Below are 13,827 nucleotides of genomic sequence, written 5' to 3' on the forward strand. Positions count from 1 at the left end.
CTCGAAACAAAGCGAAGACAGGAGAAACAGCACTTCAACTATAGCACTACTAATAAAGGAGGATAGGGTATGTATAGAGAGGTAGTGTAATATCAGATGTGACAGCTTATGGGGTGGCAAATTTTTCCTATAAAGGGCAAAATAATAAATATTTTTTGTGGGTGAGGTGGTCTTTACTGCAATGACTCAACTCTTGCCATTGTAAGCACAAAAGCAGCCATTGATATAGATGAGTGCCTCCATTCCAATAACACGTCATTTACAAAAAAAGATGAAGGTCAAATTTGGCCTCTGGACCCCAAAGTTCTCAGAAATTATGTGTTATGTGTGTATACATGTGTAGTGGTATGGTGAACATTAAAAAATTACAGGCATTGAAAAGGGAAATTTTTGCTTATTTTACCCTTAAAGAGTTTGCTTATTAGTAAAAAATAAAAATAGCTAAGGGTACCTGGGTGGCTCAGTGGTAAAGCCTCTGCCTTTGGCTCAGGTCATGATCCTGGGGTCCTGGGATCAAGTGCCACATCAGGCTCCCCACAAGGAGCCTGCTTCTCCCTTGGCCTGTGTCTCTGCCTCTCTTTCTGCGTCTCTCATGAATAAACAAATTAAAATCTTAAATAAATAAAAAACAGCTAAAATATTACGAAAATTAAAAGACAACCCACAGGAGGAAAATACTTGCAAATAATTTATCCGATAAGGCATTAATATCAAGAACATATAAAGAACTCCAACAACTCAACAACAAAAAACAAGCCCAATTAAAAAAATGGGTAAAGGGGCAGCCCGGGTGGCTCAGCAGTTTAGTGCCCACTTTCAGCCCAGGGCACGATCCTGGAGACCCGGGATTGAATCCCACATCGGGCTCCCGGTGCATGGAGCCTGCTTCTCCCTCTGCCTATGTCTCTGCCTCTCTCTCTCTCTCTCTCTATCATAAATAAATAAAAATTTAAAAAAATAAAATAAAATAAAAATCTTAAAAAAAGAAAAGGTAAAAAAATAATAAAAAAATGGGTAAAGGATTCAAACATTTTTCAAAAAAAGTGACATAAGTGGCCAACAAGCACATAAGAAGATGTTAATATCACTAGTCATTAGGGAAATGCAAATCAAAACAACAAAGAGATACCACTTCATAACCATTAAGATGGTTATTATAAAACAAAACTTTTTAAGATTTTTTTTTTAAAGATTTTATTTATTCAGTCACATGGGGGGGGGGGGGGGAGCAGAGACACAGGCAGAGGGAGAAGCAGGCTCCATGCAGGAAGCCCGATGTGGGAATCGATCCCAGGTCTCCAAGATCGTACCCTGGGCCAAAGGCAGGCGCCAAACCACTGTGCCACCCAGGGATCCCTATAAAACAAAACTTAAGTGTTGACAAGGAGATGGAGAAACTGAAATCCTTATGCACTGTTCATAAAAGTGTAAAATGGTGCAGCAGCTATGGAAAACAATATAGTGGTTGCACAAATAATTAAAGAGAATTACCATATGACCCAGCAATTCCCTTCTGGGTACATACAGCCAAAAGGTGGAAGTAATCCAAGTGTTTATCAGCAGATAAATGAATAAAATGTGGTAAATACAGCGGAATATTATTCAGTTATAAAATGGGATGAAAATAAATAAATAAAATGGAATGAAATTCTTGTTTTTTTTCTAAAAGATTTTTAAAAATTAATTTATTTGAGAGAGAGAAAACATGAGGGGAAGGGTAGAGGGCAAAGCAGCCCAAAGAAGGGCTGAATCTCAGGACCCCAGGATCATGACCTGAGTCAAAGGCAGACGCTTAACCAACTGAGCCAACCACGTACCCCATGAAATTCTGACATACTATATAACAATAATTAACCTTGAAGATATTATGCTAAGTGAAAAAAGTCAGACACAAAAGAACTAATACCTATTATGATTCTACTTATATGAAGGTACCTATAGTAGTCAAATTTGACAGAAAGTAGAATGGTGGTTGCCAGGGGTTACGGGAAGGAGGAATTGGGGAGTTATTGTGTAATGGCTATAGTTTTAATTGTGGAGAATGAAAAGTTCTGGAGATGGATGGTGGTGATGGCTGCACATCAATGACTGCACTCCATGCCACTGAACTGTATACTTAGAAACAATTAAAATGGGGACACCTGGGTTGGCTAAGCGTCCAACTCCGATTTCAGCTCAGGTCATCATCTCAGTGTTGCAAGATGGAACGCTGCTTGAAGCTCCACACTCAGAGGACAGTCTGCTTGAGATCTCTCTCTTTCTCTCTCTGGCTCCTATCCCAAGTCACTCTCTCTAAACTAAACAAAATCTTAAAAAAAATCAAAATGGCAAATTTTCTGTTAAATGTATTTTGCCACCATAAAAAAACAACAAAAATCAAAACTTGTTATAAAGAAAACTACATAAAATAAAATAAAAAATAAATAAATAAATAAGAAATAATAAAAATAAAAAATAATAAATAAATAAATAAATAAATAAATAAATAAATAAATAAATAAATAAAAATTTAAAAAGGGATCCCTGGGTGGCGCAGCGGTTTGGCGCCTGCCTTTGGCCCAGGGCGCGATCCTGGAGACCCAGGATCGAATCCCACGTCGGGCTCCCGGTGCATAGAGCCTGCTTCTCCCTCTGCCTGTGTCTCTGACTCTCTCTCTCTCTCTCTCTGTGTGTGTGACTATCAAAAAATAAATAAATAAAAAGAAAACTACAGGAGGATGGCTTGTTTCCTTCCCCTTAGAGAGTAGCATACTCTTTGTGGTCATTTTTTTTTTTTAAGGTTTTATCTATTTATTCATAGTCACAGAGAGAAAGAGGCAGAGACAGAGGCAGAGAGAGAAGAAGCAGGCTCCATGCTGGAGCCCGATGTGGGACTCGATCCTGGATCCCCAGGATCACACCCCAGGTTGCAGGAGGCGCCAAACCGCTGCGCCACCAGGGCTGCCCTCTTTGTGGTCATTTTGTAGAAAAAAAGCCACCGTGGATCATCACCCATGGTTAATGCCTTGGGTGGCAACACTGGATTTTCATTTGACGATTTAAAATGGCTTTGGAATAAACATTAAAAAAGAAAAGAAAAAAGAAAACCACAGGGCTAAAATGGAGACACTTAAGGCTCCACATAAGTAAATGAAGATTTAATATCTAAACTAACTTTAGGGGCATCTGGGTGGCTCAGCTGGTTAATTGCCATCTGCCTTTGGCTCAGGTCATGATCTCAGGGTCCCATGATCGAGCTCTACATGGGGATCCCTGCTCATCAAGGAGTCAGCTTCTCCTTTTCCTTCCAAGTTAATCAAAGAATTGAATGTCCAAATACTGGACCAAAATAAAAGATCACAATAAACCTAACGAGCAATTAAGTCATTCATAAAATTACATTACTTTCATCACTCAATTTGATTCTGCTTGTATCATGCCAGAAATAGTTTTCTTCTTCCAATTAAATTTGCTCACCCAATAATGAAAAAAAAAAAATTTGCTCATCCAATCTTCCTCTGAAGCCTGAAGTAGGGTTCCTTGATTCTTCTAGTTTCTGGTGGTTTACCAGCAATCTTTGGTGTTCACTGGTTTGTAGGTGCATTACTCTAACCCTCTGTCTTCACATAGTGTTCCCACTATGGGTTTTCTTATCATTCTCCTTCTGTGTGTCTGTCTCTGTTCAAATTTTCCATTTATGAGGACACCAGTCATAATGGATTAAGAACCACAACACTAACGACCTAAAATTGACTACCTCTGTAAAGATCTTATTTCCAAAAAAATATCTTATTTCCAAATAAGGTATGAAGTATAGAAGTTAGGAGTTAAACATTTCTTTTCCAAGGAGACACAATTCAACATATAACAACGTGTAATTGGTCTTCACTAAAAAACTATAAAACATTACTGAGGGAAATTGAAGATTTAAATCAATGGAGAGAAAGACTGTTTTCACAGGTACAAGGGCTCTATGGTGTTAACATATCAATTCTCCCCAAATTGATCCAAAGATCCAACACAACCCAAATCAACTCCTACTACACTTTTGGTAGAAAGTGGCAGGTTGATTTAAAAATCTACACGAGGGGGACGCTTGGGTGGCTCAGCGGTTGAGCATCTGCCTTTGGCTCAGGGCATGATCCCGGGTTCTCGGGAAACCCACAGGTTTCCTGCATGGAGCCTGCTTCTCCCTCTGCCTGTGTCTCTCATGAATAAATAAAATTAAATTAAATTTAAAAATCTACATGAGGGAAGCCTTGGTGGTTCAGCTGTGTAGCACCGCCTCTGGCCCAGGGCATGATCCTGGAGACCAGGATCGAGTCCCACATCGGGCTTCCTGCATGGAGCCTGCTTCTCCCTCTGCCTGTGTCTCTGCCTCTGTGTGTATGTGTCTCTCATGAATAAATAAATAAAATCTTAAAAAAAAAAAATCTACATGAAAATACAAAGGACCTAGAATACCCAGAACAAACATGAATAATAATAATAAAACTGGAGATCTATTACTATGTGACTTCAAGATTTTCTGTAAAGCCACAGGAATCAACAGTATGATTTTAACATTAAAATCAACAAATCGGGCAGCCTGGGTGGGTCAGCCGTTTGGCGCCGCCTTCAGCCCAGGGTGTGATCCTGGAGACCCGGGATCGAGTCCCGCATCGGGCTTCCTGCATAGAGCTTGCTTCTCCCTCTGCCTGTGTCTCTGCCTCTCTCTCTCTCTGTCTCTCTCATGAATAAATAAATAAAATCTTAAAAAAAATAATAAACAAATATCCCTGTAAATTGTCCTAGGAACATATAGCAAATGAAGAAATATTTCCCAAAAAATTTACTAAATCTCAGTAAGAAAAATGAGAATCTGTAGCACTTGAACCACAACCTTCTCCCCACCTTCCCCAAGCCAAATAAGAAGTTGGTTCCATTTCAAGTGGGGTGGCCAACTAATGATGTTGGCTACGATAGTTTGTACTTGTTTTTTGATGTTTCTATGGAGGGTTGACAGCTTGGAGCTGCCTGCCATTTTTCTGACAGCACTCTATCAGCCTTCTTTTAAGTACTTACCACTAAAATTGGCATCATTTTCAAGAATGCCCTTATGCTTGGACTTCTCTACAGTCTATTGTAAATAAAGCCATTTTCTTTGCAGGAGATCTTTGGAGCTCTCAGTTCTTATGGTCTGCCTCTTTCCCTGGGCAAAATCTGAGTTACTGCTCTAGAGCTGGAAGGCAAAGACTATGGCTTACTTCTTTCCTTATGAACAGGTCATTAGGCAGGCATAGTAGCCTCCACAGTCTTCTTGGCTTTCCTGCTCTAGAACCTTTGCCCTATGAGTGAGCTGTGATGAAGGCAAGGGGACCCTAATATTCTCTACCTGCTTTGCCGAGGTAACGAACGCTTCCTTTCTCTGAGTATGAAATGGATGGAGGGGGATCCCTGGGTGGCACAGGGGTTTGGCGCCTGCCTTTGGCCCAGGGCCCGATCCGGGAGACCCTGGATCGATTCCCACGTCGGGCTCCCAGTGCATGGAGCCTGCTTCTCCTGCCTGTGTCTCTGCCTCTCTCTCTCTCTGTGACTATCATAAATAAATAAAAATTAATAAAAAAAAATTTGAAATAGATGGAGAAAGGGAACCCATAGTTTCTCAGGTCCACTCATCTGGAATTGAGCCTCTGCAACAGTGAGCTGGAAGGGATAAGACATGCTGGCAGTTTGTTCTTCCCAGAGGGATGCTACAGTCCTTTACCAGGAGCTGGAGAGACAGGGAGTCCTGGCTTGGCTACCTCACTTGAAATGGAGGCTCCTTATTATTTAGCTGGGTAGTGGGACGTTAGAACTCTAGAAAACGATCAAAGGTTTACAACAACCAAGAAAATGGCAAATCAGGAAAAAAAAGCAACTTCAAAATAGTAGGAAAGTTTTGTGGCACTTTTGCTCTTGCCTCACGTCCTGAGTGTAGTGGTAGTCTTGAACAAGGATATCCACATTCTCAGAATGGGACACTGGTTCCTGGTTCTGGAGGGGGTGGAACATACCCAGGGCAAGACACATGCTCCAAAAACACACAACAAGACCCCAAACTTTCACTGATCCCTAGGCTCAGTGCAAGCCTGGCTAACTGCTGAAGAACTGCCTCCACACTGAGCCAATGTTTCAAGACAAAAAGGTGCTTTCTTGTTTTGTTTCTTTAGCTCCTGACATTAAAGGACATCTGTCAAAATGCTAACTGAACAGAAGCTAAGGCACAGAGACTCAGGTGACCACACACAACAAGGCATACAGTCTTTGCAAAAATAGTTTGGTAAAGTTAGTAAACAAACGGACTATTATTCAACAATCGAAGAAAATGGTAAACTCTGGGGAAAGGAAGAAATCTGATTTCCAGTGTCACCACATTGTAACATTCAAATGTCCAATTTTCTCAAAAAAAAAAAGTCACAGGGCATACAAAGAAACAAGGAAGCATGGACAATTCAAAGGAATAAAATAAATTAACAAACTATTTTTGAGGAAGTCCAGACATCAGACTTCCTACTAAAAACCTTAAAACCGTCATCATCAACAAAGGGCACTGACAAAACTGGATATTCACATATAAAAAAAAAAGAAATTGGACCCTTACCCCACACCATACTAAACAAATTAGATCAAAATGGATAAAAGACTCAAGAATAAGACCTGAAACTATAGAATTCCTGTAAGAAAACAGGAAAAAGCTTCATGACATTGAAGTTTAGCAATAATTTCTTGGTATGACACCAAAACCACAAGTACAAAAAGCAAAAATAGATAAACAGGACTATAGCAAACTTAATAACTTCTGTGCATCAAAGTACATAATCAGTAGAGTGAAATAGCAACCCATGGAATGGGAGAAAATATTTGCAAATCTTATCTGATAAAGAGTTAACATCTAGAATATAGGGATCCCTGGGTGGCTCAGCAGTTTGGCGCCTGCCTTTGGCCCAGGGCGCGATCCTGGAGACCCGGGATCAAATCCCACGTCGGGCTCCCAGTGCATGGAGCCTGCTTCTCCCTCTGCCTGTGTGTCTGCCTCTCTCTCTCTCTCTGTGTGACTATCATTAAAAAAAAAAAAAAAAAAAAATCTAGAATATATAAACACCAACAACTAAACAACAAAAAAATCTGATTTTAAAACTAGCAAAAGACTTGAATAAACAATTCTCCAAAGATATACAAACAACCAAAAAAATACATGAAAAGATGTTCAAAATTATTAGTCATTAGGGAAATGCAAACCAAAACCACAATGAGACAGCATCTCATACTCATTAAGATGGTTTTATTTATTTATTTTTAAATACCTTATTTATTCATGAGAAACAGAGAGAGCAGACACAGGCAGGGAGAGAAGCAGGCTCCATGCAGGGAGCCCGACGTGGGACTCAATCCCAGGTCTCCAGCATCATGCTCTGGAATGAAGGCGGCGCTAAACCGGAGCCACCTGGACTGCCCAGGATGGCTTTATTAAAAAAAAACCCAAAAGTAAGAAAGTAACAAGTGCTGACAACGATATGGAAAAATGGGAGTCCTTGCACATTGCTAGTGGAAATGTAAAAGAGTGCAACTGCTATGGAAGAGTAGTGCAATTCCACAAAAACAAAAAACCAAACCAAACCAACAAAACACACCCACAGAAATAACATGATCCAGCAATTTCTTTCTGGGTACATACTCAAAGGAGTTGAAAGCTGGAACTCAAAAACATACTTGCCCGCCACCATTCATAGCAGCATTATTCACAACAGCCAAAAGGCAGAAGTGACCCAAGTGTCCACTGACAAACAAAATGTGGTAAATACCTCCAATGGAGTATTATTCAGCCATAGAAAGGAATAAAATTCTTTTTTTTTCTTTAAGTAGGCTCCATGCTGGCCATGGAGCCCAGTGAGGGGCTTGAACTCCTGACCCTGAGATTAAGACCTGAGCTGAGATCGAGAGCCAAACATTTAACTTCAGAAAGGAATGAAACTCTAACTACAATACGGAAGATCCTTGAAGACACTAAGTGAAATAAATAAGCCAGATACAAAAAGACAAATATTTTGATTCTACTTATATGAGATACCTAAAGTGATCAAATTCATAGAAGCCCGAAGTAGCATGATGGTTAAAAGGGCTGGAGGGAGAGGGAACTGGGGAGTTATTGTTTAATGGGTATGGCGTTCCAGTTTGGGAAGATGAAAGAGTTCAGGAGGATGGTGGTGATGGTTGCACACCAGAGTGACTATCCTTAAGGCCACCGAACTGTATAGTCAAAAATGGTGGAAATTATAAATTTTTACGCATGCTTGACCACAATTAAAAGACACAGATACTAAGATACCACTTCACATCTACTAGAATGACTGTTTAATACGCGCACACACACCGGGCAGCATCGGTAGCTAAGCGGTTTAGCGCCACCTTCAACCCAGGGCGTGATCCCGGGGTCCTGGGATCGACCTCGGAGCCTCCCACATCAGGCTCCCTGTATGGAGCCTGCTTCTCCTTCTGGCTCTCTGTGTCTCCCATGAATAAATAAATAAAATCTATTTTTTTCTATTTATTTATTCATGAGAGACAGAGAGAGAGAGAGAGAGAGAGGCAGAGGGAGAAGCAGGCTCCACGCAGGGAGCCTGATGTGGGACTTGATCCCGGGACTCCAGGATCATGCCCTGGGCCAAAGGCAGGCGCTCAACCACTGAGCCACCCAGGCTTCCCAAAAAAATAAAATCTTTAAAAAAAAAAAATGCACACACACCAAAAAAAAAAAAAAAAAAACAACAGAAAATAACAAGTGTTGGTGAGGATGCGGAGAAACTGGAACCATTATACGTTGTAGGTGGGAATGCAGAATGGCAAAGCCCTGTGGAAAAATTTGGCAGTTCCTTAAAAAGCTAAACAGAGAACTACCGTATAAATTGAGCACTTCCAATCCTAGGTACATATACAAAAGTACTGGAAACATTCTAATACTTTATATATGAATATTCATATCAGCACTACTCAAATAGGCAAAAGATGGAAACAACTCAAATGTTCATCCATAAATGAAAGGATAAACAAAATATAATAATACAATCCATAAAATACTATTTAGTTCTACAAAGGAAGGAAGTACTGATACTTAACTGTGTATAATCTTGAAACATAAGTGAAAGCCAGACACAACAGATCACATATTGTAGGAATACACTTGTATGAAATACCTAGAACAAGCAAATACATAGAGACAAAGTAGACAGAAACATGGGGAGGACCCCTTCTGCTCAGGGTGTGATCCTGAGGTCCTGGGATGGAGTCCCACATCGGGCTCCCTGTGAGGAGCCTGCTTCTCTGCCTCTCTCTCGAATAAATATATAAAAATCAGAAAAGAAAGAGAAGAAAAAAGAAAGAAAGAAAGAAGAAAGAAGAGAAAGAAGAAGAAGAAAAAAAAATCAGAGAAGAAGCAGGCCTTAAGGAAGGAGGAAGGAAGGAAGGAAGAAATGATGCGGAAAAAAAAAGAAATCCCTAAGCCTGCACCAAACTCCCCTCCCTCCCGAACAGATAGCTCTAGAGCATCCACTTCCTTCGTCCTTCCTTCCTTCCTTCCTCATCTTCTCCTTCCTTCCTCCCCTCCCTCTCCCACCTTAGTAAAGAGTGGGAAAACAGAAGAATGGAGAACCATTGCCTAATAGCTAAAGAATTTGGGGTGAGGAAAAAGTTTTGGAAACAGTGCTGAAAGTTGTACACCGTGAATATAATTAATGCCATTAGGCAGCCCGGGTGGCTCAGTTTAGCGCCGCCTTCAGCCCAGGGTATTCCTGAAGACCCGGGATCCAGTCCCACGTCTGGCTCCCTGCATGGAGCCTGCTTCTCTCTCTGCCTGTGTCTCTGCCTCTCTCTTTCTCACGAATAGATTTTTTTTTTTAAATGCCATTAAGGGGAACCCTGGGTGGCGCAGCGGTTTAGCGCCTGCCTTTGGCCCAGGGCGCGATCCTGGAGACTAGGGATCGAATCCCACGTCGGGCTTCTGGTGCATGGAGCCTGCTTTTCTCCCTCTGCTTGTGTCTCTGCCTCTCTCGCTCTCTCTCTCTGTGCGACTATCATAAAAAAAAATTAAATTAAATTAAAAAATGCCATTAATACGCTTTAACAAACTTAAAATGGTTAAAATGGCCAATGTTATGCTTTATAGATTTCACCACGATTTTGAAAAAGAAAAAAAAAAAAAAAAAAAAAAAACCTCATGATGTAAAATACCAAAGCCACTGAACTGTGAACTTCACATGTATCCATTTGTGGGATGCCTGGGTGGCTCAGTGGTTGAACAGCTGCCTTCGGCTCAGGGTCCTGGGATCCGGTCCTGCATTGGGGTCCTCAGAGGGAGCCTTGCTTCTCCCTCTATCTCTCATGAATAAATAAATAAAATCTTTAAAATAAAGAATGACTGAACTAGGGGCCCTTGGGTGGCTCAATGGTGGAGCATCTGCGTTCAGTTCAGGTCAGGATCTTGGGGTGCTGGGATGAGTCCAGCATCCGGCTCCCTGCATGGAACCTGCTTCTCCCTCTGCCTGTGTTTCTCCACACACACACACACACACACACACACACACACCGGTGTCTCTGATGAATAACTAAATAAAATCTGCAAAAAAAAAAAAAAAAAAAATCACTGAACTAAATGGAAACGGTCACTGAAAGCTTTTTTTAGGTTCACTGCATGCTTAAGAATTAAATGAATGGGGATCCCTGGGTGGCGCAGTGGTTTAGAGCCTGCCTTTGGCCCAGGGCGCGATCCTGGAGACCCGGGATCGAATCCCACGTCGGGCTCCCGGTGCATGGAGCCTGCTTCTCCCTCTGCCTGTGTCTCTGCCTCTCTCTCTCTCTCTCTGTGACTGTCATAAATAAATAAAAATTTAAAAAATCTTTAAAAAAAAAAAAAAAAGAATTAAATGAATGGAGATGCACAGCCAGGTAAGTTTCTGTATTTCCGGTGCTGCTGCTGCTCCGCGGACTACTGCTCATCTGTCAATATTTATGTCACCTTCACAAAACGGAAAGCTCTATGTGGGCCATTCTTGGGGTGTTGGTTGTTTCTTAACTTTTCATTTTTAACCCAACTGAACAGTAGCCTGGGCATTATAACAATGGACAAAATCTTAACCGTCGACCTCGACATTTTGGGATCCATAAAACCCAAACCCTCGAGGAAAAAAAAATCTAGACATGCATCAACTGGTTTCTAGTGTGTGGAACACAAATGGATGTTCGCTTTTTTTTGTTTTGTTTTGAAGATTTTTGTAAGTTATTCATTCATGACAGACACAGAGAGAGAGAGGCCCAGACACAGGCAGAAGGGGAAGCAGGCTCCACGCAGGGAGCCCGACGCGGGACTCGATCCGGGGACCCCCGGGGTCACGCCCTGGGCCGCAGGCGGCGCTAACCGCTGAGACACCGAGGGGGGGGGGGGGGGGCAGGGATTCACTTTTTAAAGGGTTTTTATTTTTTTCTCTCTTCCCCGCAGACTCCACACACGCCGGGTGTGACTCACCGACGTCCTCCGGCTCCTGCCCCGAGGCTCTGCGCTTGCACTCCCTGGCGTAGTGTTTCTGGATGACGGCCCACAGCTCGGCGTTGACCAGGGAATTCCTTCGGGTGTGGTACCGGGTCCACGAAGAGACCCGGCGGCGGCAGAACGGGCAGCACAGACTCGCCTTCTCCACAGTCGCCTGGAAGCACGGACTGCACAGCGTGTGGCCGCACGGCAGCGTGATGGGCTCGACGAGGATGTCCACGCAGATGCGGCACTGGCACTCCGACAGGGAGGGGACGGCGCGTCGGGCGGCCGCCATTTCCGGAAGCTAGCCGGGCCCCCCCGCCATCGACCCCTGCAAGACAAAGGCGCTCGTGGCGGGCCCCACCGCGGCGGACGCCGCCCTGCAGCCGTTGAGGCGTCCCGCCCGGCAGCCGGCGCCGCGGGATTCACACCCGCGCCCTGAGGCCGACCGCGGGCGCGCAGCCGCACGGAGCCGCCGGGGGAGCCAGGCTGCGGGGTCACCACAGCCGCGGCGGCAGGGCGGGCGGGACGCGCCGACGGCCCCGCCCCCCCTCACCCGCCGGGCGCCCCGCTGGCTCGCGGCGGCCGCGCCCCAGGCCGCGCAGGCGGGAAGCGCGGCGGCAGCACTTCCGTCTTACCGCTGTCGCAGGCGCACCCCGCGAGCCCCCGTTCGGGCTTCCGCGCGCCTCCAGCGGCTCCCGGCGCAGGACACCGCGCTCCCCTTCCTCTCGTCAGCCGCAAACGCTCGTCGGCGCGGTGCTGCGGCAGCGACGCGGCAGGGGCTGTGACGTCACAGCCGCAGGCCCGCCCCCGGGCCGCGCGGCGGCGGGGCGGGACTTCCGGGTCCTGGGGGCTTCCGGAGCCTCGCCCGCCGGGGCTCGGTCCTGCGGCGCCGCAGCTGTCGCTCGGCTCGGGCTGCGGCCGGCCTCCCCCGCGTGGCTGCTGCTCGCGGGTCCTGCGGAAGCCCGGGAGGGTCGCGAGCGTGGGCTGCGGCACAGAAAGGGAAACCTCGACACAAGTTAGAGACCCAACAGGGGGCAGCCCGGGTGGCTCAGCCGCTTAGCGCCGCCTGCAGCCCAGGGCGTGACCCCGGGTCGCGGGATCGAGCCCCACCTTGGGCTCCCTGCAAGGCGCCTGCTTCTCCCTCGGCCTCTCTCTGTGTCTCTCATGAATAAATAAATAAAATATTTTTAAAAATAAAATAAAAATAAAGACCCAACAGGAGGCAGCCCAGGTGGCTCAGCGGTTTAGCGCCGCCTGCAGCCCAGGGCGTGACCCCGGGTCGCAGGATCCGCTCCTTGAGCTCCCTGCAGGAGCCTGCTTCTCCTTCTACCTGTGTCTCTGTTGTCTCTGCCTCTCTCTCTCTCTCTCTGTCTCTCATGAATAAATAAATAAAATCTTAAAAGAAAAAAGAAAGACTCAACAGTCATTTTAAAAATGCTTCCCGGGGCCCCTGGGTGGCTCAGCAGTTGAGCATCTGCCTTGGCTCAGGTCGTGATCCCGGGTCCTGGGATCGAGTTCTGCATCCAGCTCCCTGCAGGGGTGTGGGGGTCTTCATAGGGAATTACCGGATCAGGGCGGTTTCCCCGGGAATCCAGTGTGAGCTGCCCTGCAAGGCCCTGGATCTCTAGCCTCCAGCCTCAGGACCAACGCTGCCACCGGCCACCCAAGACTTTTTTTTTTTTTTTTTTTTTTTTGTTGTTGCATCCAAGTCTTGTTACTATCAACGTCCGTACCCAATTTTTGGAAAAGAGATTCTTGGAAAAGGGAAAGGGAGGGAGAGGCCTCAAGAATGAGGAAGAGAAAAATTTGTTCAGTTCAAAGTCAAGATTTGATGAACCATTACTGTGTCCGTCTTCAGTTCCATCCATTTCTATGGAGGTTTCATAGGACTTGGGAAGACAAACTACAGGATTGCCTCGATTCTGGGGCTTAGCTGTCACATGCATCATTTGTAATGTACTCCTGTACTATTAAATTCCAATCTAGAGCAACCAAAACTACGAAAGAAGTAAAAAAATATTTTAGTATTTTGTGCACTCTGAAATGAGTTTTCCACTTTGATACTAAATTCTTGTGCTGATAGGGATCCCTGGGTGGTGCAGTGGTTTGGCGCCTGCCTTTGGCCCAGGGCGTGGTCCTGGAGACCCAGGATCGAGTCCCACGTCGGGCTCCTGGTGCATGGAGCCTGCTTCTCCCTCTGCCTATGTCTCTGCCTCTCTCTCTCTGTGTGACTATCATAAAAAAAAAAAATAAATAAATAAATAAATTCTTGTGCTGACAACTGATCCTACTGTTTTGAATTC

The 13,827-nt window shown here is 44.8% G+C and overlaps 1 protein-coding gene across 1 annotated transcript in view; it reads right to left on the reverse strand.

The window, feature by feature from the left end:
- RNF168 (ring finger protein 168) overlaps nt 1-12,304 on the reverse strand; it is a 33,070-nt gene extending 20,766 nt beyond the window's left edge. The window contains exons 1-2 of the mRNA XM_038583147.1: nt 12,160-12,304; nt 11,516-11,852 (exon numbers count right to left, since the gene is read on the reverse strand). Of these exons, the coding sequence (XP_038439075.1) occupies nt 11,516-11,816 (301 nt within the window). The 5' untranslated portion in view covers nt 11,817-11,852; nt 12,160-12,304. The remainder of the gene's footprint in view (nt 1-11,515; nt 11,853-12,159) is intronic.
- Between the last annotated feature and the right edge of the window lie 1,523 nt (nt 12,305-13,827).

This window comes from Canis lupus, chromosome 33 (assembly GCF_011100685.1).
Source record: "Canis lupus familiaris isolate Mischka breed German Shepherd chromosome 33, alternate assembly UU_Cfam_GSD_1.0, whole genome shotgun sequence".
In the NCBI taxonomy this organism is placed as follows: Eukaryota; Metazoa; Chordata; class Mammalia; order Carnivora; family Canidae; genus Canis; species Canis lupus.